Below are 17,723 nucleotides of genomic sequence, written 5' to 3' on the forward strand. Positions count from 1 at the left end.
CTCCAGTATTCTTGTCTGGAAAATCCCGTGGACAGGGGAGCCTGGTGGGCTACAGTCCATGGGGTCGCAAAGAGTTGGGCATGACTGAGTGACTAACATATCTGAGGTAGTGATGTTCATAGCTTTCGTTTTCACTTTGGCCTTGTGCTGCTGCTGAATGCAGAGACCGTTATTGCAAATACCTGGCTCAGACAGTAAAGCATCTGCCTGCAATGCGGGAGACCTGGGTTCGATCCCTGGGTCGGGAATATCTTCCTGGAGAAGGGAATGGCAACCCACTCCAGTACTCTTGCCTGGAAAATTCCATGGTTGGAGGAACCTGGTAGGCTACAGCCCATGGGGTCGCAAAGAGTCAGACACAACTGAGCAACTTCACTGGTGGAATACATACAGGTTAGTCAGCCTTTTTCAGTTTAGGTCTACTTCAGGTGTTCTCTGCAACCCAGGAACTTGGAGATGAGCTATGGAGAAGGTAGAAATAGCACCAGGATGCAGATTATTTAAACAAAAATCAACTCTTTGTTTAGTAAAGCTGGAATAGACTGTCCGTTTTCTTCATGAAAAGATACCATTCACAACAGATTTCACAACAACAGTATTATCAACTAAACCTGTTGTTTGCTTTGAGGACTGTTCTGTCTCCTCTGATTATGCATCTAAAAATTATAATTATCTCTCATATACACTCTAAGTACCATAGTGGAACAAAGTAGATTGACACTCCTTTTGTTTGAATAAAATTCAAAACTAAATTACACACCAGTCAATCTGATTTTTTGTTTTTCTTTTTGTTCAATTTCTCATTAGCAAAAATGGAATGGATGGTTTTCAATGAGAATGTAGTGCTGTGTGCCAACAGACTAGTCCTCTCCCTTGAGAATTAAAAGAAATCTAACACCTTTTGGGGGTACTTTTTAGTTCAGTAACATGTTTTGCTGAACTTAAATCTTTGTGTGTGCAAAGTATCTCCATCTTCTATGTTCAGTTCATTCAGTTTAGTCACTCAGTCGTGTCCGACTCTTTGCGACCCCATGAACTGGAGCACGGCAGGTCTCCCTGTCGATCACCAACTCCCGGAGTCTACCCAAACCCATGTCCATCGAGCCAGTGATGCCATCCAGCCATCTCATCCTCTGTCATCCCCTTCTCCTCCTGCCCCCAATCCTTCCCAGCATTAGGGTCTTTGCCAATGAGTCAGCTCTTCGCCTGAGGTGGCCGAAGTATTGGAGTTTCAGCTTCCAACATCAGTCCTTCCAATGAACACCCAGGACTGATCTCCTTTAGGATGGACTGGTTGGATCTTCTTGCAGTCCAAGGGACTCTCAAGAGTCTTCTCCAGCACCACAGTTCAAAAGCATCAATTCTTCGGCACTCAGCTTTCTTCACTGTCCAACTCTCACATCCATACATGACCACTGGAAAAACCATAGCCTTCACTAGATGGACCTTTGTTGGCAAAGTAATGTCTCTGCTTTTTAATATGCTGTCTAGGTTGGTCATAACTTTCCTTCCAAGGAGTAAGCGTCTTTTAATTTCATGGCTGCAGTCGCCAACTGCAGTGATTTTTGGAGCCCAAAAAAATAAAGTCTGCCACTGTTTCCCCATTTATTTGCCATGAAGTGATGGGACCAGATGCCATGATCTTAGTTTTCTGAATGTTGAGCTTTAAGCCAACTTTTTCACCCTCCTCTTTCACTTTCATCAAGAGGCTCTTGAGTTCTTCTTCACGTTCTGCCGTAAGGGTGGTGTCATCTGCATATCTGAGATTATTGATATTTCTCCCGGCAATCTTGATTCCAGCTTGTGCTTCCTCCAGCCCAGCGTTTCTCATGACATACTCTGCATATAAGTTAAATAAGCAGGGTGACAATATACAGCCTTGACGTACTCCTTTTCCTATTTGGAACCAGTCTGTTGTTCCCTGTCCAGTTCTTACTGTTGCTTCCTGACCTGCATACAGGTTTCTCAAGAGGCAGGTCAGGTGGTCTGCTATTCCCATCTCCTTCAGAATTTTCCACAGTTCATTGTGATCCACACAGCCAAAGGCTTTGGCATAGTCAATAAAGCAGAAATAGATGTTTTTCTGGAACTCTCTTGCTTTTTCGATGATCCAGCGAATGTTGGCAATTTGATCTCTGGTTCCTCTGCCTTTTCTAAAACCAGCTTGAACATCTGGAATTTCATGGTTCACTTATTGCTGAAGCCTGGCTTGGATAATTTTGAGCATTACTTTGCTAGCATGTGAGATGAGTGCATTTGTGCAGTAGTTTGAACATTCTTTGGGACTGGAATGAAAACTGACCTTTTCCAGTCCTGTGGCCACTGCTGAGTTTTCAAGATTTGCTGGCATATTGAGTGCAGCACTTTCACAGCATCATCTTTCTGGATTTGAAATAGCTCAACTGGATTTCTATCACCTCCACTAGCTTTGTTCATAGTGATGGTTCCTAAGGCCCGCTTGACTTCACATTCCGGAATGTCTGGCTCTAGGTGCGTGATCACACCATCATGATTGTCTGGCTCGTGAAGAACTTTTTTGTACAATTCTTCTGTGTATTCTTGCCACCTCTTCTTAATATCTGCTGCTTCTGTTAGGTCCCTACCATTTCTGTCCTTTATTGAGCCCATCTTTGCATGAAATGTTCCCTTGGTATCTCTCATTTTCTTGAAAAGATCTCTAGTCTTTCCCATTCTATTGTTTTCCTCTGTTTCTTTGCACTGATCGCTGAGGAAGGCTTTCTTATCTCTCCTTGCTATTCTTGGAACTCTTCATTCAAATGGGTATAAATTTCATTTTTTCCTTTGCTTTTCACTTCCCTTCTTTTCACAGCTGTTTGTAAGGCCTCCTCAGACAGCCATTTTGCTTTTTTGCATTTCTTTTTCTTGGGGATGGTCTTAATTCCTATCTCCTGTACAATGTCACAAACTTCCATCCATAGTTCATCAGGCATTCTGTGTATCAGATCTAGTCCCTTAAATCTATTTCTCATGTCCACTGTATAATCATAAGGAATTTGATTTAGGTCATACCTGAGTGGTCTAGTGGGTTTCCCCACTTTCTTCAATTTAAGTCTGGATTTGACAATAAGGAGTTTATGATCTGAGCCACAGTCAACTCCCAGTCTTGTATTTGCTGACTGTATAGAGCTTCTCCATCTTTGGCTGCAAAGAATGTAGCCAGTCTGATTTTGGTGTTGGCCATCTGGTGATGTCCATGTGTAGAGTCTTCTCTTGTGTTGTTGGAAGATGGTGTTTGCTATGACCAGTGCGTTCTCTTGGCAAGACTCTCTTAGCCTGGGCCCTGCTTCATTCTATACTCCAAGGCCAAATTTGTCTGTTACTCCAGGTATTTCTTGACTTCCTACTTTTGCATTCTAGTCCCCTATAATGAAAAGGACATCTTGTTTGGCTGTTAGTTCTAGAAGGTCTTGTAGGTCTTCATAGAACCATTCAGCTTCAGCTTCTTCAGCGTTGCTGGTTGGGGCATAGACTTGGATTACCATTATATTGAATGGTTTGCCTTGGAAATGAACAGAGATCATTCTGTCGTTTTTGAGATTGCATCCAAGTACTGCATTTTGGACTCTTCTGTTGACTATGATGGCTACTCCATTTCTTCTAAGGGATTCCTGCCCATAGTAGTAGATATAATGGTCATCTGAGTGAAATTCACCCATTCCAGTCCATTTTATTTTGCTGATTCCTAACATGTCAATGTTCACTCTTGCCATCTCCTGTTTGACTACTTCCAATTTGCCTTGATTCATGGACCTAACATTCCAGGTTCCTATGCAATATTGTTCTTTACAGCATCTGACCTTGCTTCCATCACCAGTCACATCCACAACTGGGTGTTGTTTTTGCTTTGGCTCTGTCCCTTCATTCTTTCTGGAGTTACTTCTCCACTGATCTCCAGTACAATATTGGGCACCTACTGACGTGGGGAGTTCCTCTTTCAGTGTCCTATCTTTTTACCTTTTCATACTGTTCTTGGGGTTCTCAAGGCAAGAATACTGAAGTGGTTTGCCATTCCCTTCTCTAGTGGACCACATTTTGTCTATATCTTCTATGTAGAACGTATTTTTAAGCTCATTGAACAGGTTGCATGCATTATCTCTTGCTTTGTGTCTGCTACAGATGAGAGGTGTGGTCCCCTCCTTTAGGCTCTCCCAGCTCCTTATATAGTCACCACACTGCCTCCCCCTCTACACTTGATCTTAGCCAAAAGGCCAAGAAGCGATTGCCTCCCCCTATAGAATTTGAACTCCTTGCAGACAGGGCATGAATCTTCTCTGTCCTCAGTATTTCACACTTGGTAAACGCTCAGTAATTTTTTTTTTCCCCAGCAAATGTTTTTGAAATCAGCTAATGAATGAACTGATGCTCTATTCAAGTCATTACCAATCTTTCTGAATCAATGTCCACTATGATAGTAATTGTATCTTTAGTAGCTATTGATTGAGAAATGCATAATTCTGTTAATTTGTGTCACATTTAAATTTAAAGGCATCTTATTAATCAAACATTTTATATGTGTAAAAGATACATGTGAATATGGGATATTGTCTATTCAGGTCATAGGTAATAGTTATATCACAACATGTAGCACTGTGTAGTAATTACTGAACTCAGTAAGTATTTTCATCAGAACAAGGTTCATTATAAACACCTTAATATTTTTTTCAATAAAGGAATATTTATAATGTCAGATCAGCCCTATACAAATACGTTATAGCTTCCAGTCTCTAGTCATTCGTTCATCCAGTATTTGTTGAATGCTTCCTGCAAGCCAAGTTCTGTTCTAGGAATTCAAGATTGTCAAAGCCAGGAGAACACTTGGAGTTTATCAAACTAGGTTTATTAGTCAATGCAACAGAAAGAATGTACACCATGAGGAACAATGGAACCTCTTACGAAGAGAGTGTTAGAAAAGTCTTGTAATATTTGAGCTTGAGTTAGGTGATTTGGGGAAGAGTTTAAGAAATAGTAGGACCTTGCTGGCTGCTGTTAGCAAATGCAAGTAATTTTATGACTGGGCATGTTAGTAAATCTTGTCCAGGAAGCTAACATGTCATTGGTCAAGAAGTAGTAGTCACACAGATTAGCCAGAACATAGATGGTGGTCATTATTGTGATCTGAACAATACTTATATTGTGTCTATGTTCAGAAATGGTTATGGAGTGGTCATGTTTTTGTCTCCATCCATCATAGTCACAGTGGCCTTGTTTGATGTTGCTGTTTTGTGAAATTATTTGTGTTCTACAGAGCACCAGTGCCTAGCTGTGAGTGCCAGGCCAACTCTTGGATGTCAGGGGCTGCTTTGCTTTTTTTTAAAGCTACAGCTATCAATAAAATAAGTAAAAATCCCTGCCCACACAGAGGTTAAATTCTAGTGTGAAGAGAGATACAGTAAAAATTTATCATGTAAATTAAAAGGTGATTAGTACTATAGGAGGGGAAAAACAGGGTGGAGGAAATATGTTCAAGAGAGAGGAAGTGGCAAGTTAAATCAAGATTGGTCTAACTGAGAAGGGGACAGACAGGTAAGAAAAGCCAGATCAAGGGGGACTTTAGAGCCCCACCATTGTAGAAACTACTTTTAGAGATAATGGAATCCACTGGAGAGTTTGAACAAAACAATGATTTCACTTATTTTCTAGTAGAGCTGCTCAGGTAGTTGTGTTGAGAATAGGCTACGGGTCAAAGGGAAAAGCAGCAGGGAGATCAACTAATGATGGTCAGAGTGGAGGGGCTAAGAAGTAATGTGGTTCTGAATGTATTTAAAAGGGGAGCCAGTAAACACTTCTTAGTAGATTGGATAGGGGTTGTGGAAAAGAGAAGAGTCAAGTATAAATCCAAGATTTCAGTTCTGGTTGATCAAAAAGATTTAGTTGCCCTTTCCAGAAATGAGGAAGACTTCAAGAGAAGCAGATTTCACGTGAGGCAAGTCAGGAATTCAGTCCTGGACATAAGTTTGAAAGATACTAGACACTCAGGAGGAGATATCGAGTGGGTTGTTGGTCATATGGAACAGGTCTGGGCTACATATAGGAATTTTCAGTGAATGGGTTGTATTAAAACCACAGGACTGTATGAGATCAGCTAGAGAGTGAGTATAAAGTTCCAAACATGGAGGCTAGAACACTCCAACACAGAGGGCTCAGGAAGAAGAGGAGCCTGAGCAGGAATGGCTAATGAGGTAGAAAGAGATTCACTCAATTCAAAGAAGTGTCTTGAGCAAATAAGCAGTACCAGGGACCAAGGTAGATACTAGGGTTGCAAACATTGTGGGGCCACTTACTGAAGTAGGGAACGTGGGAGGAAGCGGATTTAAAGGGAATGAGTGAGTTTGCTCTTAGACATTGTGAATTGCAGGTTGTCCTTTGGGACACCCAGCAGGAAGTTTGGTCTGGAGCCTACAGAATTCAGGACAAGAAAGAGTCATGACCATGTGAATATATTTAGCTTTGATTTTTGTGAATATATTTATTTAATCCTTAGTAAATGGCCACATTCGATATCATAAATACAGTCTGGAGAGGGTCATAGTGGTATTTAAAACCATGTAAAATATTAACCAAAAAAACTGTGACACAGGCTGGCCATTGCTTATATTTAGTTTTCCTAAGGAGTTCCTCTCTTACACTCAGTTGGTCTTCATTCACTGAAAATCTTTTGAAAAGCTCTTGGTTAGTATCTGTTAGAAATAGAGTTTATAGCAGGTAAACATTCTGAATAAGATCCTATTTCTAAAGGGAGGGTATATTAATATGATACATTACAATATGTTAGTTTCTTTTCTGTACTCATCCGAGTGACCTTATTTACAAAACCTTTTTTGCTGCCACACAAAGTGTGAAAGGAAACTGTCTTGTTTTAGCTTGTGATTTTTCTAGCCAGTTTAATATCCTCTGGCAGATGATTGTTCCAGTACATTTATTTCTCTTGTGTGGTTTGTCATTACAGCCACTGTATGATGCTGCTTACCTTACAATGTACAATATCTGCTTCACATCTTTGCCCATCCTGGCCTACAGTCTACTGGAACAGCACATCAATATTGACACATTGACCTCAGATCCCCGACTGTACATGTAAGTTGAACATATGTAAGGTAAAATCCCTTCAGACATTCAAAGTTGTGGGTTTCATTTTATCTGCAGGTCAGAAGGACACAGAACTTCCCTCCTGGTTTGATTACATGGTTCTGTTCTGAATTTTTAGCTACTTAAACTAAACCATCCAGCTGGAAAATGACTTGTCCTAGGTATACGTCTTATACTTGGATGGGTGTAAATTATTTAGTTCAGAATCAGTAGTTCCTAAAACTTTGCCTACATTGTCATAGAGTTCTAGAGTCTTAGATGAAGACAGACTAGTTTTAACTACCTGCCACCCCCTCACTTGCCACGTGATGCGAAGAGCTGACTCACTGGAAAAGACCCTGATGCTGGGAAAGATTGAGGGCAGGAGGAGAAGGGGACAACAGAGGGGGAGATGGTTTGATGGCATCACTGACTCAATGGACATAAGTTTGGGCAAACTCCGGGAGATAGTGAAGGACAGGGAAGCGTGCTGCAGTCCATGGGGTCGCAAAGAGTTAGACACGACTTAGCAACTGAACAACCCCCTCACCCAAAAAAGGGCTACCCAAAGATATAATAGATTGAACTAACGATGTTATGTTAGGCTTTCTTTTGTAAACTGCCCCTGAAACATAGCCTCCCTGCCTTGTTAGCTCCCATTCTAAAATGGCATTGTTGAAGAAAACAATTAACTCATCAAGCCTTTATATTCATGTTGTGTTAGTTGGAAATAGATGTTTTTCTCTTGGATGGGTACTTGGCACTAGCCCCAGTTGCTTAACCTTTGATTAAATTGGATTTTTGTAAGTGAAGCCTACAGCTAAGGATAAAGATATTAATTTACTGCAGATTGTAAGCGTTATTGAATAGTGGGTAGCAAGTGCAATAGAGAGAGTTGAGTAAGGTTAACTTGTGCAAAGTGAAGGTGTTTGACTCATAAAACTCACAATTAGAAATTGTTAGACTTAACCAGAGTTATAAAATTTGTTCTTATTTAAAGATATTTATTATGAAAAATTTAAAACATGCACAGAAGTAGCAACAATACTATTTATATAGTGAACTTCCCTGTCCTCACCACTTAGCTTGAATATCAACTCACAGCCAATCCTGCTTCATTAATAACCCTGTCTTCTCTATCAAGGACTTATTTTAAAGCAAATATCAATCATTATATAAAATAGTTATTTCAATACACTTATCATACCTAAAAATTTAACAAGTCCATGATATCGTCAAATATCCAGTCAATGCTCAGGTTTTTCCAATTGACTCATGTCTTCTTATAACATGCTTATTTGAAACTGTATATAAGGCCCATATACTGCAGTTAATTAATAGGCTTCTGAGACTCTCTTAATCTGTAGGTTAATTTGACAATTTATTTGTTAATGAAACCTGATCATATACCTTGTAGAGTTTCCCCCAACCTGGTATTTGCTGATTGCTTCCTCATGGCGTTAACGTGTTCTGCTCTAGTATTTCTTGCAAAGGGTATAGTTTGATCAACAGAAGAATCATAGCACCCTTGGTAGAAATCTTTCAGAGCACGAGCTCTCATACTCTCTTGTTTAAATAAATGAAGACCCAAGGCCCAGAAATGACTTGCCTAAGGATAGAGGGTATAATGAGAGGCCAGGGCAAGATCCGATTTTTCTCCTCCTGATGACCAAGCCTGTGCTCTTTTCCACAGCCTGGTGGTTTTCAAATCTTGAGCAGCAGTGTTCTGTCTTCAGACAACAACTAAAGTGAAGACCAGTAGTGCAGTGACTCTGGTGGAAGAGGGATTTGGGTGGCAGGGAGCAAAATGCCTCCTGTTCAGTGCCACCAAGAGCTGTAGCCTTGCCTATGCCCTGATCTCATCTCTGCCCTTGCCGAAGTCACTTGACTGAGATGGGCCTCAGTTTACTCTTCAGTAACAACAGACCTAATCACAGTGTTTGGGGGAGGATTGAATGAGTGACTACATGGAAAAACTTACAGCGGTGCCTGCATGCATGCTCAGCCTCTCAGCCGTGTCTGACTCTTTGTGACCCCGTGGACCGTAATCCACCAGGCACCTGTGTCCATGGGATTTCCCAGGCAAGAATACTGGAGTGGCTTGCCATGCCCTCCTCCAGGGGATCTTCCTGACCCAGGGATCAAACCCAAGTCTACTGCATTTCAGACAGATTCATTACTGCTGAGCCACTGGGGAAGCCCACAATTGTGCATAGCCAAATTTTCAATGCACTTAGTCACTCAGTCCTGTCCTACTTTTTGTGACCCCATGGACTGTAGCCCACCAGGCTCCTATATCCATGAATATTCTCCAGGCAAGAATACTGGAGTAGGTTGGCATGCCAAAATTTTCAATAGATGGCAGCTATATAATCTTACTGTTCTATTAATAACACCCTTCTCCACATAACTTCAGGGCTATGCTGAGCACTTTTGCACATCAAGAATGTTGAAAACTTGAAGCAAGCTATTGAGTATACATTCTTGTAAGGGATTCTATGAAGTTTTAGTTATGACACACGAGTGTAGGTCATGATTTTTTTGTTATTTTATTTATTTATTTATGGCTATGCTAGGTATTCATTGATGCGTGTGGGACTTTCAGTAGTTGTGGCGAGCAGGGGCTACTCTCTAGTTGTGGTATGCACGGGCTTCTCATTGAGGTGGCTTCTCTTAGGGAGCACAGGCTCAATAGTTGTGGCGCATGGGCTTAGTTGCTCCTGGATCTTCCTGGATCAGGGATCGAACCCATGTCTCCTGCATTGGCAGGTGGATTCTTTACCACTGAGCCACCAGGGAAGCCTCGTCATGAATTTTTCAACAATTTTGCATACAGGGTATAGTTGCCACATCTGATGAAGAAATGAAAGCCAGGGCACACCTATCACATAGCTCAAGGTGGCTTCTTGCCTGCCTGCCCTGACGAGACACTGCTCTCAGCCTGTCACTGTGTTGGAGATTGCTCCATTGCTCTGAGCATTCCTTTGTAAACAGGAAGCACTATTCTTCATATGTGGCTCTCTCCACATTTGTACCACCTAATGTGACGTGTGGCCTTCAGTTCAGTTCAGTCACTCAGTCCTGTCCGAATCTTTGCGATCCCATGAACCACAGCACGCCAGGCCTCCCTGTCCATCCCCAGCTCCCTGGGTCCACCCAAACCCATGTCCATCGAGTCGGCGATGCCATCCAGCCATCTCATCCTCTGTCGTCCCCTTCTCCTCCTGCCCTCAATCTTTCCCAGCATCAGGGTCTTTTCCAATGCGTCATCTCTTCGCATCAGGTGGCCAAAGTATTGGAGTTTCAGCTTCAACATCAGTCCTTCCAATGAACACCCAGGACTGATCTCCTTTAGGATGGACTGGTTGGATCTTCTTGCAGTCCAAGGGACTCTCAAGAGTCTTCTCCAACACCACAGTTCAAAAGCATCAATTCTTCGGCACTCAGCTTTCTTCACCATCCAATTCTCACATCCATACATGACCACTGGAAAAACCATAGCCTTGACTAGATGGACCTTTGTTGGCAAAGTAATGTCTCTGCTTTTTAATATGCTGTCTAGGTTGGTCATAACTCTCCTTCCAAGGAGTAAGTGTCTTTTAATTTCATGGCTGCAATCACCATCTGCAGTGATTTTGGAGCCCAAAAAAACAAAGTCTGACACTGTTTCCACTGTTTCCCCATCTATTTGCCATGAAGTGATGGGACCAGATGCCATGATCTTAGTTTTCTGAATGTTGAGCTTTAAGCCAACTTTTTCACCCTCCTCTTTCACTTTCATCAAGAGGCTCTTGAGTTCTTCTTCACGTTCTGCCATAAGGGTGGTATCATCTGCATGTCTGAGGTTATTGATATTAATCCCGGCAATCTTGATTCCAGCTTGTGCTTCCTCCAGCCCAGCGTTTCTCATGACATACTCTGCATATAAGTTAAATAAGCAGGGTGACAATATACAGCCTTGACGTACTCCTTTTCCTATTTGGAACCAGTCTGTTGTTCCCTGTCCAGTTCTAACTGTTGCTTCCTGACCTGCATACAGGTTTCTCAAGAGGCAGGTCAGGTGGTCTGCTATTCCCATCTCCTTCAGAATTTTCCACAGTTCATTGTGATCGACACAGTCAAAGGCTTTGGCATAGTCAATAAAGCAGAAACAGATGTTTTTCTGGAACTCACTTGCTTTTTCGATGATCCAGCGGATGTTGGAAATTTAATCTGTGGTTTCTCTGCCTTTTCTAAAACCAGCTTGATCATCTGGAAGTTCACAGTTCACATATTCCTGAAGCCTGGCTTGGAGAATTTTGAGTGTTACTTTACTAGCACGTGAGATGAGTGCAATTGTGTAGTAGTTTGAGCATTCTTTGGCATTGCCTTTCTTTGGGATTGGAATGAAAACTGACCTTTTCCAGTCCTGTGGCCACTGCTGAGTTTTCAAGATTTGCTGGCATATTGAGTGCAGCACTTTCACAGCGTCATCTTTCAGGATTTGAAATAGCTCAACTGGAATTCCATCACCTCCACTAGCTTTGTTCGTAGTTATGCTTCCTAAGGCCCGCTTGACTTCACATTCCAGGATGTCTGGTTCTAGGTGCGTGATCACACCATCGTGATTGTCTGGGTCATGAAGAACTTTTTTGCTATTCTTTGGAACTCTGCATTCACATGAGTATATCTTTCCTTTTCTCCTTTGCTTTTCGCTTCCTGTCTTTTCACAGCTATTTGTATGGCCTCCTCAGACAGCCATTTTGCTTTTTTGCGTTTCTTTTTCGTTGAGAATGGTCTTGATTCCTGTCTCCTGTGCAATGTCATGAACCTGCATCCATAGTTCATCAGGTATTCTGTCTATCAGATCTAGTCCTTTAAATCCTTTTGTCACTTCTACTGTATAGTCATAAGGGATTTGATTTAGTCATACCTGAATGGTTTAGTGGTTTTCTCCACTTTCTTCAATTTCAGTCTGAATTTGGCAATAAGGAGTTCATGATCTGATCCACAGTCAGCTCCCGGTCTTGTTTTTGCTGATTGTATAGAGCTTCTCATCTTTGGCTGCAAAGAATATAATCAATCTGATTTCAGTGTCGACCATCTGGTGATGTCCATGTGTAGAGTCTTCTCTTGTGTTGTTGGAAGAGGGTATTTGCTATGACCAGTGCGTTCTCTTGGCAGAACTCTTATTAGCCTTTGCCCTGCTTCATTCTGTACTCCAAGGCCAAATTTGCCTGTTACTCCAGGTGTTTCTTGACTTCCTACTTTTGCATTCCAGTCCCCTATAATGAAAAGGACATCTTGTTTGGCTGTTAGTTCTAGAAGGTCTTGTAGGTCTTCATAGAACCGTTCAACTTCGGCTTCTTCAGTGTTACTGGTCGGGGCATAGACTTGAATTACCGTGATATTGAATGGTTTGCCTTGGAAATGAACAGAGATCATTCTGTCGTTTTTGAGATTGCATTCAAGGACTGCGTTTCGGACTCTTTTGTTGACTATGATGGCTACTCCATTTCTTCTAAGGGATTCCTGCCCACAGTAGTAGATACAATGGTCATCTGAGTTAAATTCACCCATTCCAGTCCATCTTAGTTCACTGATTCCTTGAATGTCGATGTTCACTCTTGTCATCTCCTGTTTGACCACTTCCAATTTGCCCTGATTCATGGACCTAACATTCCAGGTTCCTATGCAATATTGCTCTTTACAGCATTGAATCTGCTTCTATCACTAGTCCCATTCAAAACTGGGTGTTGTTTTTGCTTTGGCTCCATCCCTTCATTCTTTCTGGAGTTATTTCTCCACTGATCTCCAGTAGCATATTGGGCACCTACTGACCTAGGGAGTTCATCTTTCAGTGTCCTATCGTGTGGCCTTATGTAACACATTATAGATGTCACCTTCATGGACTTAGTGATGCAGGCGTTTACCAAAAGTTTTGATGTGAAATGTGGCATAACTGGATCTTTTCATATTTTTTGAGAGAAATTTGAAAAGTAAACTGTAGTACTTGTTTCGAGGGTAGAGGCATAGTCTTTCTTCTACCACTTTAAAAGGCGAAAGAAAGGTCTTGGTACACCTGCTGCCTCCGATTATATGGAAATGCTCAGGCCTGTGCTGCTGGTCAGCCGCCCCTAATCTTCATTCCCTCGTGTTCCCCTCAGATTAGCTACCACATTCTAAGTTACAGCAGGTCCGTCATTCACCTGAGTGCAGCTAGGAAACCTCAGCTGTAACCCAATACACCATGATGCTGCTTCCTTTCTTCCCACAGTGCATGATGTAAATCCAGTGACTGGCTGAAAAGACAGGAACCACTTCCTGCCTCAACCCCACTCAGTGACTCTCAAAACCCTCATTGGCTGGCGTTTGCTGGGCCCTCCTTTCAAGGCTCTTTAAGAGAATTGCCTTCCCGGTGGCTCCCAGTTGCCTTGGGAATGTGACTTATTGGCTGTGGGTAGATCTCGTTTCTGGAAAGCAGTTACCTCTTTCCTCCTGCGGTTTTTCTAGGGCAAACAGCAGCGTATAGCTTTATACATCCCCCACTATTGCTGTGGAGAAGGAAATGGCAACCCACTCCAGTATTCTTGCCTGGAGAATCCCAGGGACAGAGGAGCCTGGTGGGCTGCCATCTATGGGGTTGCACAGAGTCAGACATGACTGAAGTGATTTAGCAGCAGCAGCGGCTCCATTGCTGATTTCTATGTGCACCTGTACATCCTAGTAGGTAAAAGTTGCTTAAAGGCTGTTTTTCAGGAAAGCCCACAGCACTCCATACCAACAGAACAGGAATCAGTTGCACTTACATTACAAAGGTCTTTCTTATTCATTACAGCTCAATGATAGTCTTCATAATATTGGCAACAGGTGCTCTGTTTGAGTGATTACATACTTTTTGATAAATGTTAAGAGGAATTTGAAATAGAAGCTAAAAGAATTCCATGCACAGACCCATCTTCTTTCTGCAGCTCTCTCCCATTGGAATCGGTAGCCTTATTCGACATCCTGACTTGTACCCAGAACACTCCTATTTTTGACGGATGTTAAACTTTGGATCTGTCCACCCACCATTTATCAAAGCCTGGCTGTACAGCTTCAGACATGTTATTTGGCTCATTTTAAAAATATAAAGGGCACCATAAGACCTAAGAAAGGTTAAATTCCCAGGAAGAAATCTTGATTAAAAGAAGTATTTTTATAATTATAGTTACAAAGTCATGGTAGCTTGTTTGGTTGAGAGCATGTGATTTAAAGTCAGCTCTGGCATACTGCTGTACTAGTGGTTCCCAAACTTTACTGCACATTAGAATTACCTGGGGAGTTGTACATCTTTTTAAATTTGACTGTGTTGCTCTTAGTTGTGGCACGTGGGATTGAAGATCTATGTTGCTGAAGATCTATGATGTTGAAGCTGAAACTCCAATACTTTGGCCACCTCATGCGAAGGGTTGACTCATTGGAAAAGACCCTAATGCTGGGTAGGATTGGGGGCGGAAAGAGAAGGGGACGACAGAGGATGAGATGGTTGGATGGCATAACCGACTCGATGGACATGGGTTTGGGTGGACTCCGGGAGTTGGTGATGGACAGAGAGGCCTGGCGTGCTGCAAGAGAACTCTTGAGTTGCAGCATGCAGTATATTTAGTTGCAGCATGTGGGATCTAGTTCCCTGCCCAGGGATGGAACCTCGGTTGGCTGCATTGGGAGCACAGAGTTTTAGCCACTGGACCACCAGGGAACTCCTACCTGAGAAGTTTTAAAATTGTCCTGGTTAGCCAGGTTATACCTCATGCCAGTTAAATCAGAATGAGAGTGGGAGCCAGACATCAATGTCTTTAATCAGAGTTTGGAAACCATTATGATACACCTTTTTGAGGCTCATTATTTGTAAATGATAGTGATAAGAATACCTATCGCGTGGTTTTTGTGTGTACACAAATGGACTGTATAGAACTCAAAAAGTACGTCTAGTCAAGGCTATGGTTTTTCCAGTGGTCATGTATGGATGTGAGAGTTGGACGGTGAAGAAAGCTGAGTGCCAAAGAACTGATGCTTTTGAACTGTGGTGTTGGAGAAGACTCTTGAGAGTACCTTGGACTGCAAGGAGATCCAATCAATCAATCCTAAAGGAGATTAATCCTGGGTGTTCATTGGAGGATCTGATGTTGAAGCTGAAACTCCAATACTTTGGCCACCTCATGCGAAGGGTTGACTCATTGGAAAAGACCCTAATGCTGGGTAGGATTGGGGGCGGAAAGAGAAGGGGACGACAGAGGATGAGATGGTTGGATGGCATAACCGACTTGATGGACACGGGTTTGGGTGGACTCCGGGAGTTGGTGATGGACAGAGAGGCCTGGCGTGCTGCAATTCATGGGGTCGCAAAGAGTCAGACACGACTGAGCGACTGAACTGAACTGAACCCATTTTTATAAGCGTATAATAAGTACTCAGTAAATGAGCTGATTATTTTTATTGATGATACTAATATTGTCAGTGACCAGAATTGTAACTTAGAAGCATTTTGACGACTTACTCCAACACCTCAGACAGGAGGTGATTACACAAAGACAAACCTATGTCCCCGTCTGATCTTTTAATGAAAGCCTACCAATCCCTCAGGAGGAACTCTTTTCATTCTATAAACAGGGTCAAACCACATGTGCACCTTCAGCATTTCACTGTATCTTTATTTTTATTTTTTTTTCACTGTATGTTTAAATAAACAGCCTACAGAGATTCATTAACTTGTGTTTTTTCCCATTTCTCAATAGGAAAATATCTGGAAATGCCATGCTACAGTTGGGCCCATTCCTATACTGGACATTTCTGGCTGCATTTGAAGGAACGGTGTTTTTCTTTGGGACTTACTTTCTTTTTCAGACTACATCCTTAGATGAAAATGGAAAGGTAAAAAAAATTATATCTTTCGCTGTTATAAGCATGGCTTAATTTTTTTCCATAGGCATTGGATCTATCATACACATACTATTGCTGTAATCATTTTGCAAATTATTTCCTAAAGGTATGGTATTTAGTTCTCACAGCATCCTTAGAACAATTGAAATGTCAAAGTAAAAAATCACTTCCTGCGTGCACAGCTAACTAGAGAGCTTATGTGCAAACCTCTGGAAGCTTAACTTGGCTGTAATTTTTACTAGATGAACAGAATTCTTGGGACTTTAGACTTTGAACCCATACACTTTGATGTGAGCCAGGCTTTTGCTGTTTTAAAAGCAAAGTCTGTCCCCACTCAGTTCTTAGTCTGTGCTTAGAGTGCAAGGAGGTAGCTGCCGTTTATTTGTAGTATTTCCCCAATAATTAGGGAATTCCCTTCTCTTCCTCCTTCCTTTCCACATGGGTGCATAGTGTTTTCCAGAAAGGCTACACTGATCCTGCCAGTGTCTTTCCAGCAAGCGACTCCGTAGGTCAGCACCTGCATTGGGGTGACTTTGCCCTGGCTGTGCTCTAGGAGAGAATTGCTGATGGGGTGAGGTCTTTGGCAGCCACACAGTGGAAAATCGAACCCACCTTGCATGCCGCTTCCACTAGGTTCTTTGCTATTTCTCAGCTTCCTCTTTTATGGTCATTCATTGTTTATAATCATGTGAAGCAAAGCTAAGTTTCAAAAAGACTTTACTGAGTACAATGACTATGTCTAGAACCACACAATCACCATCTACTACAGAAGTGATAGGCTCAGTGAATTTGAATGATATACTGAAATTAGGTACTACAGTTAAAACCTCTCTAATTTGGAGTAACAAATCAGTTTAATCACTGAGTAAGTGTTGATGAAATACAGATTTAGTACTTTAGTGTAGGCACACGTAGCATTTGCCAGGGAGAGTTCCCTAGTGAATCTGTGTGCATCCTCAGGCCAGTCACTTCAGTTTTCCAAGTCACCTTTGCCCAGTGGTAAGCAGAAGAAATTAGATTGTGTGATTTCTCAGATCCCTTCAGCTTTATGACTTGATTCTGTAACTTTACCTTTTTATTTTATATTTATTTGGCACATAAATTATAGACAGCTGACTGTACTCTACCGCAATTCTGTTGATATGGTTCATTTGCTCAGCGAACTCTACTAGTGGTGCATGGGGAGCCTCAACCCACCCTGTGTTCAATTCATCACCCATTTGAGTTCATGAAGTCCAAGTGAATTAGACGTTATTGTATGTTTGCTAAAATTGTAATAAGAACTACTATCAGCAGTTAAACATAAAACCATGTATGATTTGATCAAATCTTTTTTTTTGCTATTAACCTTAATTATTTTGTTTTTATTTTTTAAAAACCTTTTACATTTCATTTTCTGTTTTAATGTTATGCATTCAGATCTTGACAGCATTTGGTAAGCATATGTGCCATTCATTGCCATCGTTCGGATTTATACATGGTATCTGCTTTTCTTTGATGTGCACATACTGACAGCTGTAATATTTATAGCCGCAAAATTATTTTGTTTTTTTATTAAGATATAACTTACATGTAACATTATATGTCTCAGTTGTATAATATAATGATTTGATATTTATATGTACTGATTGATCACCACAATAAGTCTAGTTACCCTGTCACCATATCACCATATACTCTATTTTTAAAATGTGAGTTCATTTGTCTGCAAATTAGTCCTTATTTGAGATCTTTAG

At 41.6% G+C, this 17,723-nt stretch overlaps 1 protein-coding gene across 25 annotated transcripts in view; it reads left to right on the plus strand.

Annotated features, from left to right (window-relative positions):
- ATP11C (ATPase phospholipid transporting 11C (ATP11C blood group)) overlaps positions 1–17,723 on the plus strand; it is a 179,652-nt gene that overhangs the window by 143,248 nt on the left and 18,681 nt on the right. For all 25 annotated transcript variants that reach the window (XR_014075704.1, XR_014075705.1, XM_081565092.1 and 22 more), the window contains 2 exons: positions 6,968–7,095; positions 15,843–15,978. Coding sequence is in view for 23 of the 25 variants with exons in the window: in XM_081565092.1 (XP_081421218.1) it covers positions 6,968–7,095; positions 15,843–15,978 (264 nt within the window). In the remaining 2 variants the exon portion in view is untranslated. The remainder of the gene's footprint in view (positions 1–6,967; positions 7,096–15,842; positions 15,979–17,723) is intronic.

Source organism: Giraffa tippelskirchi, chromosome X (assembly GCF_054371585.1).
Source record: "Giraffa tippelskirchi isolate mGirTip1 chromosome X, T2T-mGirTip1v1.2.pri, whole genome shotgun sequence".
NCBI lineage: Eukaryota > Metazoa > Chordata > Mammalia > Artiodactyla > Giraffidae > Giraffa > Giraffa tippelskirchi.